Raw genomic sequence first — 13,589 nt, 5'->3', positions numbered from 1 at the left:
GCAGTGTCATTATTTCTAGATTTGAAGGTCCGTTGTTTCTAAAGAAAATCGTATATAGTTTTCAATACCCCTGAACATATTTGAACAGTATAATTATTATTTTAAAGGAAAGATTTTGTGAATATTTTATGTCTGTTTCAGTTACATCTGTGAGCGGACACATCAATCAATGTGTGACAATCAGAGGCAAGTTTCTCCAAATAAATATGAGTGAGTGAGTGAGTGAGTTCAGTTTAACGCCGCTTTTAACAGTATTCTAGTTATATCGCGGCGTGTCAGCTTAATGTGGGAGGAAAGCCCGAAGTGATGCAGGTCTCAGACGTTTACCACTTCGGTGAAACCCGAGAGCACGGGTATGGTGCTGACAAACCTAGAAACATAACTGGGGCGAACCGGGATTCGAACCCACAATCATAGGTTCCAAATAAATATGAACACGTATTTTTTAATAAAAGCAACAAAGCCCTTTCCATATTCCATATCCAAGAATTCATCGCATTGTACGATTCCGACTATATCATGAACATGTGTTTATGAATCATTATCAAATATCAACTCATACACAAAGGAAGTGAAATGTTGAAATCAGTTTTCGCTTTATATGAGGTCCTTTCATTAAACGGGGCGGTCGGGTAGCCTAGTGGTTACAGCGTTCGCTCGTCACGCCGAAGACCCGGGTTCGATTCCCGACATGGGTTCAATGCGTGAAGCCCATTTCTGGTGTCCCCCGCCGTGAAATTGCTGGAATATTGCTAACAGCGGCGTAAAACCATACTCACTCACTTACTTTCATTATACATAACAGCATCAAGTTCATAACTGCATATCACAAAAGATGACGTTATTGATATTTTTTTAATTTACTGCAGATCATTGAGTATAATATTTCCACTGAATTTGGATGCATGAAACGCGTGTGTTCAGTATGTGCACTAGTAGCACTGGAACTGACACTCATGTCTTGTGAGGAAGTTATTACAGTTGCCCCCACAGCCTCCGTAGGTGAAAGGTCTGCACGTCCCGGAGAACTGGTCATAGAACCAACGGGGGAAGTTGGCATAGCAATGTCCTGAATCTGGTAGTTGTCTACAGAGGTCATAGCCTGGAAGAAGGCAACAGTATGATACAATACGCTCAATCCAACACGTCATCAACTTTCGAGTGAGTGAGTTGGGTTTAACGCCACCTTTAACATATTCCAGTTATATCGCGGCGTGTCAGCTTAAGGTGGGCAGGAAAGCTCGAAGTGATGCAGGTCTCAGATGTTTACCATTTCGGTGAAACCCACTAGGACGGGTATGGTGCTGACAAACCTAGAAACATAATCGGGGCGAACCGGGATTCGAACCCACAATCATAGGTTTCTGGCGTGCCCAAGGGACGCAACTCTGCACAGCGAATCGCGGCGCCTTAGACGACTGGGCACCCAATCAACTTTCGAACATTAAAGGAATTAAACATAATTCAACCATACTAGATTCTGCTTGGTCGGGTTTCAAATCACCTAAGTAATCACCTGTGACTGAAACAGCCAATATTTTGTTTACAAATATTACATAATGAAGTATTAAGGTTACTACAATATTTCAATACTATAAGTATGTGTGGCAATACATTTTGGGCAGAAACATACCAACAATTGACTAAAATGGCGTTTATCAAGTTATGAACTCGAATTGTTGTGTCATTCTGTGTACGACTGTGGCGTTCACACGCTCCTTGTCTCTCCTATATAAGAGAAAGCTAAATTAAGAAAGCAATATTTGAGCATGTAAAGATTTTTTCATGTTCAAAGGTTATTATCGGTGTTTCAGACTGACAACCCACATTCGTGACCAACTCGTGTTATTCCGGGACAAGCCGAATAGTGCCCTTCTCATGGCCATTTTTGCGACCGGGTTCCGTCTTAGCGCAAACGGGCATATCTAAAGCAATTGACAATTCGTTGCGCAATGGTTCACGTATATTTCCCCATATATTATATATATTTCAGATGCAATTTAAAGCACATCTGGACATGCGGAATTATACAGTATGATTGAACACATTTAACTGTGTCTTGGGTATATATTTAGATGCAAGACATATGTAAAAACAAAAATTATTTCTGAGGGATTCTTTGACGAAGAACTTGAAATCATACGCGCATTCTGATTGGTTTGTCGTATTTTCGCACATAACATTCATCGATAGGGGGACGAGTCTTCTTGCAGGTTACGGAAAGGGGCGAGTGGTGACGAATGAGGGGGGCGAGTCTTCTTGCAGGTTACGGAAAGGGGCGAGTGGTGGCGAATGTGACAACCCACTGAAAACATTGGACGCAACCCATGCTGCTTCACTTACTGTCTTCGCTGACCCCAAAGAGTGTTTGTTATGTGTTTTCAATGTAGAGCTACACTTTCCGTTCCAAATATAATGAGGTTAAATCTACAGGAAACCCCTTTACCACCTCAAGCCTGATTCGGTGATTTTGACTTTAACAAGAGAAACACCCACACAAAACACATGTATTCCTTCAATTGGCACTGTCTTTTGGGTGCATATGCAATGGCACTTACTCAAAAACAACAGGGTGCTTGAAATATCCACAACAATATATTGGCTCGGCAGTTATGCTGACCCTGAATGCTTCGCTCAGTGGTATTGAGAATTTAGAAGCCCCCCTTCCCCCCCCCACACACGCGCAGATTGGCTGATGAGAAATTTCATCTGACTATCTCTTATGAAGAGGTTGTCAGATCGTCACGCAGAAAAGAGTAGTATCCGAGTAATAGATCCAATTTTAAAGAAATTGGGTTAATAATCCGATTAAGTATGAGAAGTAAGTTTACAGATGTATTAACTATCAATGTGCATGACATTATATTTTAGTATGAACAGATTCTGTGTGCCCCCCGCCGTAATATTGCTGGAATATTGTTAAAAGCGGCGTAAAACCATACTCACTCACTCTGTTGAACTGGGATCAAAATTTCTTCTTGGGCATGCACTGTCACTATTGCACAAAGGAGGGGTCGCCAAAGTAGGAATATTCATTTTGGGAGGGTGATGTATTTGTAAACGCATGAATGAAATAAGAATACTCAACAGAGAGTGAGTTAGTTTTGTTTAAAGCCGATTTTAACAAAATGTCATGTTCGTCACTGCGAGTGTGTTAAATGTAGCCCGGAGTGGTGCAGGTCAAAGACGTTTATAAAGTTTGGTGAAACTCACGGGGGAGGGTATGTTGATGACAAACATAGAAACATAATCAGGGTGATCCTAGGATTCGATCATAGCCGTGGCTACAAGACGCAGGTCAATAGAGCAAATTGCGGCGCCTAAGACGACCTGGTAATTCGTACCACCACCACCCTCAGGCTCTATCAGGAACATTGAGGATGTTTCTATATTTGTATCATGCATGCTTCTATGATAGTTTGACAGATTTCAGGTGAAATAATGGGAGATTCGTGTTCAGGATTCAAATTAACATGGAACTACATTTGACATTAGGAAAAGTACGACATATATTGATAGTGTAACAAATAAGTCATATAATTTCAGTGAAAAGGCATTGCGTAGAGAAACAAAGTCTTGGAATTTGATACATGGCATACGAAGCGATAAATTTCTTGTTGGATTCTCAGTGTATTCTGACTGTTCCATCCCCTGTGGGTTCTTGGTCAAAATAGGTTCCCTGCCCCAAATGTCTATCTCAGAGAACGGCTGAAGTTTTGTGCTGACTGCCCCGTGAAACAAATAATAAACAAAGACTTTGTCGACCAATCAAAACAGTTTGGGATGGTGGTAGATATAACTGATATTTTGGGTCGAGGTCTTTCAAACGTACAACCGCGTTGATGGTAAACGTCGAGTCCAGAGAATAACCAGTCTTTATGACCTACCGAAACAGTGAGTGAGTGTGGTTTTACGCCACTTTTAGCAATATTCCAGCAACATCACAGCGGGGGACACCAGAAATGGGCTTCACACGTTGTACCCATGTCGGGAATCGAACCCGGGTATTCGGCGTGACGAGCGAACGCTTTAACCACTAGGCTACCCGACCGCCCCACATACCGAAACAGTGAGTGAGTGTGGTTTTACGCCACTTTTAGCAATATTCCAGAAATATCACAGCGGGGGACACCAGAAATGGGCTTCACACATTGTACCCATGTCGGTAATCAAACCCGGGTATTCGGCGTGACGAGCGAACGCTTTAACCACTAGGCTACCCGACCGCCCCACATACCGAAACAAATTGCTTTGGTCGTAAAAAGCAAAACAGCGGTGAAAATTATATGAATGGATCATTGAAAATCAGTGATGACACCAGGTCTTCGCGGAAAGAGTATGCATGTCCTGCTGTACCGGTATCAACCGGTAATACTTTATACAGTAAACTACGTTTATAACGAACACGCTTATATCGAACTGACGGATATAACGAACTTACTTTTTTGTCCCTAAAATTTGCTGCAGTTATGCTGTATATATGCTTATAACGAACTACGGTTATAACGAACTAAAATTAGTGGTCTCTTTGGGTTCGTTATAACCGTAGTTTACTGTAGTACAATTCTTGAAGTAACACTTACCTCCACATGCAGCGCGACATTCATGCAGGGTGTAAAAGTTGTTCGCATTTCCATGGCAACCTCCATATATGAACTTCTTGCAGGCACCAGTCTTGTAGTCGAAGTAGTACCGAGGCATCGCAGCATAACACGGTCCTACGACTTTAGGAAGATGACATACGTTCTTGGGAACAATGGCAGAGGCAGGAAGAAGAAGCCCCATCAAGAGGACCACCAGACTTGTAGCGCGGACTGACATGTTGCTGCGGAGAGAGTGAGTGCGTGAGAGAGTGAGTGGGTGAGTGAGTGAGTGAGTGAGTGAGTGAGTGAGTGAGTGAGTAAGTGAGTGAGTGAGTGAGTGAGTGAGTGGGCGGGTGAGCGAGTGAGTGAGCGAGTGAGCTAGTGAGTGAGGTGAGTGAGGTGGGTGAGTGAGTGAGTGAGTGAGTGAGTGAGTGGGTGAGTGAGTGAGTGAGTGAGTGAGTGAGTGAGTGAGTGAGTTTAGTGAGTGAGTTGGGTTTAAAGCCGCTTTGAAAGTATTCTACTTGTATTGCCGCTTAATGTGGGAGGAAAGCCCGAAGTGATGCATGTCTTTGACGTTAACCACATGGGCGAGCACGAGTATGGAGTTGACAAACTTAAAAAACATAATCTTGCTGACCTGGGATTCGAACCCACCATCATAGGTTTTCTGGCGTGCCCAAGGGATTCTGCTGAAGGTGAGTGAGTGAGTGAGTGAGTGAGTGAGTGAGTGAGTGAGTGAGTAAGTATGATTTTACGCCGCTTTTAGCAATATTCCAGCAATATCACGGCGGGGGACACCAAAAATGGGCTTCACACATTGTATCCATGTCGGTAATTGAACCCGGGTCTTCGGCGTGACGAGTGAACGCTTTAACCACTAGGCTACCCGACCGCCCTTCTGCTGAAGGAAGTAGCTTTGTAGTTGTATGTTGTGTCTAAATTAACCGTACATTGGCATATCAGCGTCTTACGGAAGCCTTTTAGGGCCATTTTTTTTCTCTTTCTCGATACTATCTTGAAATTTCAAGATACTAAGTTGAAATTTCAAGATACTAAGTTGAAATTTCAAGATACTTTCTTGAAATTTCAAGATACAGAAGATGAAATTTCAAGATATTAAGTTGAAATTTCAAGATACTAAGTTGAAATTTCAACTAAGTATCTTGAAATTTCAACTTCTGTATCTTGAAATTTCAAGATAGTATCTTAAGTTGAAATTTCAAGGTACTAAGTTGAAATTCCAAGATACTATCTTGAAATTTCAACTTAGTATCTTGAAATTTTAAGATAGTATCTTGAAATTTCAACTTAGTATCTTGAAATTTCAACTTAGTTTCTTGAAATTTCAACTTAGTATCGCTTCCGTAGAAAAGGCAATATTTAGAAATACTTACTTATAATTTCTCAAGTGTCGTGTGACTCTTCTGTTCATGGACTCAACATTTATAGTCGGCCTTGATTAGACAACGCATGATTGATTGCACATGCTATGTTACAGCTGTTGGGTGAGACAGAGTTCTGTAACATATTAATCATTGTTGCTGTCTGGATGAGCATTAACAAATTAGGCCGAAGTTTGATGTTGTGCAAGGTACGTGCAGGTCGCATATGGCGAGTAGTCTGTCGCTAGTTGTACATGACCCTGCAGCCAGTACCGGCTTCTACCGCTGGGGACGTTCAGTGTGTTTGTCATTTGTGTCTGATTTATAGCTGGGGAAGAGAAAAATGAATATATTTTTTTAAAATACCTGAAAAACGTAGGGAGTGAATACATGTTGTTTTACGCCATCGTCAGCTGTATCCAACTGCATCACCACGATCTGTAAATAAACGCATCTTTCATGAAAGCACGAATAACGGTCCATGACATCTGGGTACGATGATCGCAATCTGCCATATTATTGAGTTTAACCACCCGACCCCTGGTACTGGGAACCTATTGTGATATATTTGGGACCTATTGTGATATACCGAGGACCTATTGTGATATACTGGGGACCTATTGTGATGTACTGGGGACCTATTGTGATATATTTGGGACCTATTGTGATATACCGAGGACCTATTGTGATGTATTGGGGACCTATTAAGATGTACTGGGGACCTATTGTGATGTATTGGGGACCTATTAAGATATACTGGGGATCTATTGTGATATACTGGGGACCTATTTCGATATACTGGGGACCTTTTGTGATATACTGGAGACCTATTGTGATATACTGGGGACTTATTCGGATATGATTGGGACCTACTGTGATGTACTGGGGACCTATTGAGATATACTGGAGACCTATTGTGATATACTGGGGATCTATTGTGATGAACTGGGGACCAAATTGTGGTTAAATTGGGACCTATTGTGATATACGGAGACCTATTGTGATGAACTTGAGACCTATTGTGATATACTGGGGACGTATTGTGATATACTTGGGACGTACTGTGATGTACTGGGGACCTATTGTGATATACTAGGGATCTATTGTGATGTATTGGAGACCTATTGTGATATACTGATGACCTATTGTGATATACTGGAGACCTATTGTGATATACTGGGACCTATTGTGATGTATTGGAGACCTATTGTGATATACTGAGGACCTATTGTGATATACTGGAGACCTATTGTGATATACTGGGGACCTATTGTGATGTACTGGGTGTGTGATATACTGGAGACCTATTGTGATATACTGGGGACCTTTTGTGATGAACTGGAGACCTATTGTGATATACTGGGGACCTATTGTGATATACTGGAGACCTATTGTGATGTACTTGAGACCTATTGTGATGTACTGGAGACCAATTTTAATATACTGGAGACCTATTGTGATGTACTTGAGACCTATTGTGATGTACTGGAGACCTATTGTGATGTACTGGGGACCTATTGTGATGTACTGGGGACCTATTGTGATGTACTGGGGACGTATTATGATATAATGGGACCTATTGTGATATACTGGGGACCTATTGTGATATACTGGGGACCTATTTTGATATACCGGGGACCTTTTGTGATATACTGGAGACCTGTTGTTATATACTGGGGACCTACTGTGATGTACTTGGGACCTATTGTGATATACTGGAGACCTATTGTGATATACTGGGGATCTATTGTATTGAACTGGGAACTTATTGTGGTGAACTTGGGACCTATTGTGATATACGGAGACCTATTGTGATTAACTTGAGACCTATTATGATATACTGTGGACCTATTGTGATGTACTGGGGACCTGTTGTGATGAACTGTGGACATATTGTGATATACTAGGGATCTATTGTGATACACTGGGGATCTATTTGGATATACTGGGGACCTATTGTGATGTAGTGGAGACCTATTGTGATGTACTGGGGATCTATTGTGATATACTGGGGACCTATTGTGATGTTCTGGGGACCTATTGCGATATAATGGGGATCTATTGTGATATAATGGGGACCTATTGTGATGTACTGGCCATGGAGACCACCACTTCTCAAGACAAGTTACAGAACATTCGGATTCACGCATGTCACCAATGTGTTCTGGTTGTTACAATACAATACATACAAACATGCAGATAACTATTTTCAAGAATATCCATTCTGTGAATAGTAACTCAAACTGTCACAAATATGAACAAAGAAATATCCAAAATCATTTCAGGAACCATTCCACACTGTAACATTGTTTTGTGTTCCTGGAAATAATAGCAATCCTATGCTCAATGTCCAAGTCGCCAGGAAAATGTCCGATATCAACATACACATCAAGTTATCCATGTTCACTGGCAGTTTTAAACCTAGCAGAAATATTACACATTACCTTTGGTTAAACTTTCAACTCTCGTTCCAGTCATAAGACGCAGGATTCCATCGCAAGTAACAGTGACGCAGGCGGAATTTTTATGTTAGAACTTGGAGCGTGGCTTGGTTACAATGACTAAAACTGTGAAATTACAGCTTCAAATATGCTACAATATAATTAACTTGTTATCAAATAGTTCCATGAAGTTATTTGACACGGATGATTTGTTTGGTGAACGGCTTATTTACTTTCAAACGATAAATAAACAAATGCAAAGTTTACCGTTTGATATCCGTAACCATTTTGATGTCTTTGGCAACTTTTAAGTGAAAATGATAAATAGAATACACGCGTCCCGTATTACCTCGCCACTCGTGATGAATCATCTAAGCATCAATCATGCTGTTTTCGATAAAAAATATTCAAATACGGATGCTTCAAACATATTAACATTTACCTACACTACAAAGCAAAAGTCTTTACTTTATTTCGCAAAATTTCTGCGGGAACAATTTCTGCGCGGTGACTACGCAGAACGTTTGTAAAACGGCTTTTACAGTATCAAAAGTCATTTACATTCTTTGTTATCTTGTTGGAAGCTTTCATTTTACTTAAAGGGGCACTGATCTAACGCAATTCCCCGGGACTGGTTGTTGCCTTTGTTATTGTTTTTTTCCCAGTGAGTACCCGGATGTATAGCAGAAATCTAGACTAGTTCGCGACCTCTGTTGCGCCTTTCGTAGGCGCATTAGTCACTTTTCTGTGTAGTAATAAGGGCGTATGGTCACATTGATCAACAAAATGAAATACAGTTTTCGAGATAATAAGGAAATGTAGGTATCTTTGTGGGTAGCATCGGTAATGGTGACGAAGTTTTGATAAGTCACTTGCTTGGTAATTTTGCGATTTTCGTTTACACTATTTTGACTTGCAACACAAAGTAAATATTTCACCTGAGCATTGCTTTTTTTATAGTGTGTATATTTTTTTACTGTCAAATGTGTAACAAATTTATTAAACGTCTAAATATTCAGTTATTTTACAAAGTGACTGAAAAACATTTCCATCTGTATTATTATGATAACGAATTCCAAACATTTTGATGTGTAATGTCATCACCAAGAGACTGAAAATTTACGTTGAAAAGTACATTTCTATGTTGTTTGGCTTCTAATCCTAAATAATAATCTGTTGTGATGTTTGTAGGCCCTTTTGATCGTCTTAATCAATCTGGGCAGATTTTTTAGTCAAAATGACTGAAATATTTACACATTTTATAAATTGCCTGAGAGAATCACATTTTACAAATTGACTGTAATATATACACGCTTACAAAGGAAAAGACCTGTGAAAACAACGTCTGTCGCGCATTGAAGAATTTCCCAACCAAGACGTAGAGAAACAAGAACGAATCCGTTCAAATGAAGGAAAACAAAATGCAAATTTCATAATTACAACCTACAAAATTTATGTGTATAAATATTAGGTAGCTTCCTTGTTCGAGGAATGTATCCGTGAATATCCACACAAAGCAACAATATCCCACTCGTCTGCAGCTGTACAAAGAAAATTATTCGATGTCACGTGTCTCAGTAACAATCAAATATCTGTATATCTATAAGATATATATCGTTTCGGGATATTATAACCCGTGTTCGTTTCTCAACTGATCACTTGGATTGTTTCAGGTGTTTTACATAGGTGTCAAGTCTCAGTGGTCGGCTGAGAAAGCCCACGTGACAACTATTTTCATAACGTCCACGGTTCCTAAAAAATCCATTGAGTTATAGATAACAATGATCCATTAATCAACGTATCATCAGTTAACCCTTTGAACAAAGTATGTTGTTTTTACATCGGCACTTCACGCCATGATATGAGTGTATTCCCTTTGTTTTAGTAAACCTAGACATGTAAACACTCACTCTTGACATATCCACTGTGCAAGATAACAGTGATTAATCAATCAACGTATTTTCTGTTAATCCTTTGATGACTAGGAACGATCCGTTCATTTACAAAAAAAAGTAAATCAACTGATCATTCATCTCTTGCTGGGCTGCCACGTACATATTACATAACACACATTTCAACTCACTTCAAACCTGGATTTAGATTGAACAATTAGCCCAGACACAATAAATGCCAAATGGGAACCTCTGTCAGGTTATCTAAGTGGCGCTACCACTAATTGTACCTGTAATAAATTCATTAACTGAGCATCAAGTGAATGACGACAAATACACAAGTGTAGGGTTATACGAGAAAACGTGGATGACAACTAGGGAGTAGTAATCGTATTATCGACGCAAGCCGAAATCCGAAAATGCTTTTACTGCATGGATACCTTTTTTTAGTATTAAACTATAACCATCTGGGGGTATTTCCAAATGACGATATCCGAAGAGCTCCGCTGTTCTTTTTGTCTGTTTGTTTAGGCTGAAGAAATTAATTAACATGCGCCCTTTGTCGAAATCTTTATAGATCACGGTTAACCAATCAGTGTTCAAAAATGCGTAAAACAAATATTGCCTCCAAGTTTATTTAGCTGTCCTTGCAGACGGTAGCCCAGTCTCTGGTCACGCTCAGTTGCGTTGCGTATCATCCGGGTACTCACGGGGAAATAAACAATAACAAAGGCAACAACCAGTCCGGGGAATTGCGTTAGATCAGTGCACTCATCCATAAATTTGTTTTGATAGTAGATGAGGACAGGCCTGTAAAACACTCCGGGAGCTGTTGCGCAGGATCTGCGAAACTAATTGCCCTTTTATGGGACCAATTAGTTTTATGACCCCGGGCGTCGGCACAAGCGTTGTGTTGGAAGTCATACATGCACATCCAAAATGCTCACTATTCATAATACCACACCATTAAAGTGAGGTGAAATTGAGTTTAACGTCGCGTCCAAGATTATTGCACTTACATAGCGACGTGCATGCACGTGTGTGTGTGGCTGCTTGTACTAGTCCGGACTGATGCCGATGTATAGTGCTAGCTCACTGAGATACCATGCCGCAGTTTAACATGAATACCCCACTCAGACACAGTATACTGAGCCGACCAGTCCTTGTTTTAGCCCCTTAATGCCGAGCGCCAGACAGGGTAACAACAAGTACCATCTTTTAACGTCTTTTGGTATGACGCGGGCCGGGGATCGAACCCCGGACCTTCCGCTCTCCGGGCGGACGCTCTACCACTAGACCACGGAGGCGGTCACACCATTTAAGTACTCCTTGAAATAAGACGAGTTCTACGGATGAACAACTTCTTTATTACAATTAGTGCGACGTTTCGGTGTAGATCCTAAAACCTTTATCAAGCAAGTGATGGATAGGGCCAAACAACATAGGTATATATACACTTATTGACATCTAAGTTGTTACAGTGACTAGTTGATGGACACAGAGAGGTGATTAAGCTAATTGGAAGCCAGTGGATGACTAATGAACACAGAGTATACTAGCAGAGTAAACAAGCAGACTGATGGAGACGATGGAAGCCACTGTATTAATTGGATGGACAAAGGGATAATGAACACAGAGTATACTAGCAGAGTAAACAAGCAGACTGATGGAGATGATGGAAGCCACTATATTAATTGGATGGACTCCTTGAAACTTTAAAATGAATTAAAATGTTAAGTACAATAGATTGAACGAGAACAAATAATGAAGATAATACAGATCTTTCAATTATTGTCTCTTTTATCAGCCGCTACGTTTGTATTGTGTGCATTGCACAAAGAAGGATTTTCTCCGTCGTCCTTGCAGATTTAGACTCGCAATGTGTTCATTCGAATTAGCAACGAAAATAAATTGATTATCATGAATATATATTATGCAGTTAAAAGTTATACATATACATGTACACTATAAGTGTATTCACTTTAAAGTCGAATACGACCTTCGACCTTCGACCTTCGCGAGCGAGTTGAATGATCCAGGCCAATTGGAACGAAATGTAGAAAGGATTACAAGTTTTGGTAAAATGCATGTAGGTTTGTTAAAATATGATTATAAGTAAGTGATTATGGTTTTACCCCGCTTTTAGCAATATTCCCAGCAATATCAGTGCGGGGGACACCAGAAATGGGCTTCACACATTGTACCCATTTCGGGAATCGAACCCGGGTCTTCGGCGTGACGAGCGAACGCTTTAACCACTAGGCTACCCGACTGCCCCAAATATGATTATAAAACGATTTCTTTTCTATTCCTTTCATTCAAAATGTCTTCGGAAATTAAATTATGCTTGAGAAGAAGAGCTGACTTGATGGATAATGTGACGTTAGCCAGCTGAGTCTGTACATGTGCACACACATAGCACGACTACAGCATACATGTTGGCTCTTTTATTCAAGCAGTAATATACAGGAACGGCGATGTAACAATTCTGTGTACTAATTACATGTTTGGATGTTATCAGTTCTGCGTTCTGAGACACAATTAAGTAAGTATCTACCACAATTAAAATACATGTAGATAATAAAGTAAATAATTGCTATTGTATATTGCGCCAATTATTCGATAGGGTGAGGATCGTAACATGTATGACGAGACGAATCAACTATTCATACCCGTTGAAAAAACTGCCAGATTCTATTACCAGTCCTGTTACATGAAAATTAACTAGCAGATAAATTAGAGAAAGTGACTACATGTAAATAAAAGCTGTCAATAAACTGCCAATTATATCAATAGGAGGCAACCCGATTTAGTTTTTTTTGTTTTGTTTAACGCCGCACTCAGCAATATTATAGCCATATGACGGCGGTCTGTAAATAATCGAGTTTGGACCAGACCATCCAGTGATTGACAGCATGAGCATCGATCCACGCAATTGGGATCGATGACATGCATCAACCACGTCGCGATCGGCGAGCCTGGCCACCCGATCCCGTTAGTCGCCTTTTACGACAAGCATAGTCGCATTTTACGGCAAGTATGGGTTGCTGAAGACCTATTCTAACCCAGAATCTACCCGGGTCCGGAAATCGAAGATCGGGGCAGTACGAAGAGGGGAATGTCCGAGTTACGAGGATATTCCCCCACTTAAAACACATCCCTACTTTTACACTTTGACAAAATATTCTGTTGTGGAAAATATTTGAAAAATAAACCAGAACTCTTTGTTGTCTGTATTTATACTGCGTGAGTCGCCCTTGCGTGATGCACGAGGAATGCGTTCTCTGTCGC

At 40.4% G+C, this 13,589-nt stretch overlaps 1 protein-coding gene across 1 annotated transcript; it reads right to left on the bottom strand.

Annotated features, from left to right (window-relative positions):
* Window positions 1-841: 841 nt before the first annotated feature.
* LOC124148720 (BPTI/Kunitz domain-containing protein-like) lies at window positions 842-6,062 on the bottom strand. Its single transcript, XM_046519977.1, has 3 exons — window positions 5,978-6,062; window positions 4,584-4,825; window positions 842-1,102 (listed from the first exon to the last, which is right to left on the bottom strand). Exons 1-3 carry the CDS (start codon window positions 6,013-6,015, stop codon window positions 933-935), a joined length of 450 nt encoding a protein of 149 aa, XP_046375933.1. The 5' UTR covers window positions 6,016-6,062; the 3' UTR covers window positions 842-932.
* Window positions 6,063-13,589: the final 7,527 nt, after the last annotated feature.

The sequence above is a fragment of the Haliotis rufescens genome, unplaced genomic scaffold (genome assembly GCF_023055435.1).
Source record: "Haliotis rufescens isolate VD_foot unplaced genomic scaffold, xgHalRufe1.0.p SCAF_3, whole genome shotgun sequence".
Lineage (NCBI taxonomy): Eukaryota > Metazoa > Mollusca > Gastropoda > Lepetellida > Haliotidae > Haliotis > Haliotis rufescens.
The sequence above is the reverse complement of the archived record's forward strand: the minus strand, read 5'-3'. Positions and strand labels throughout refer to the sequence as shown.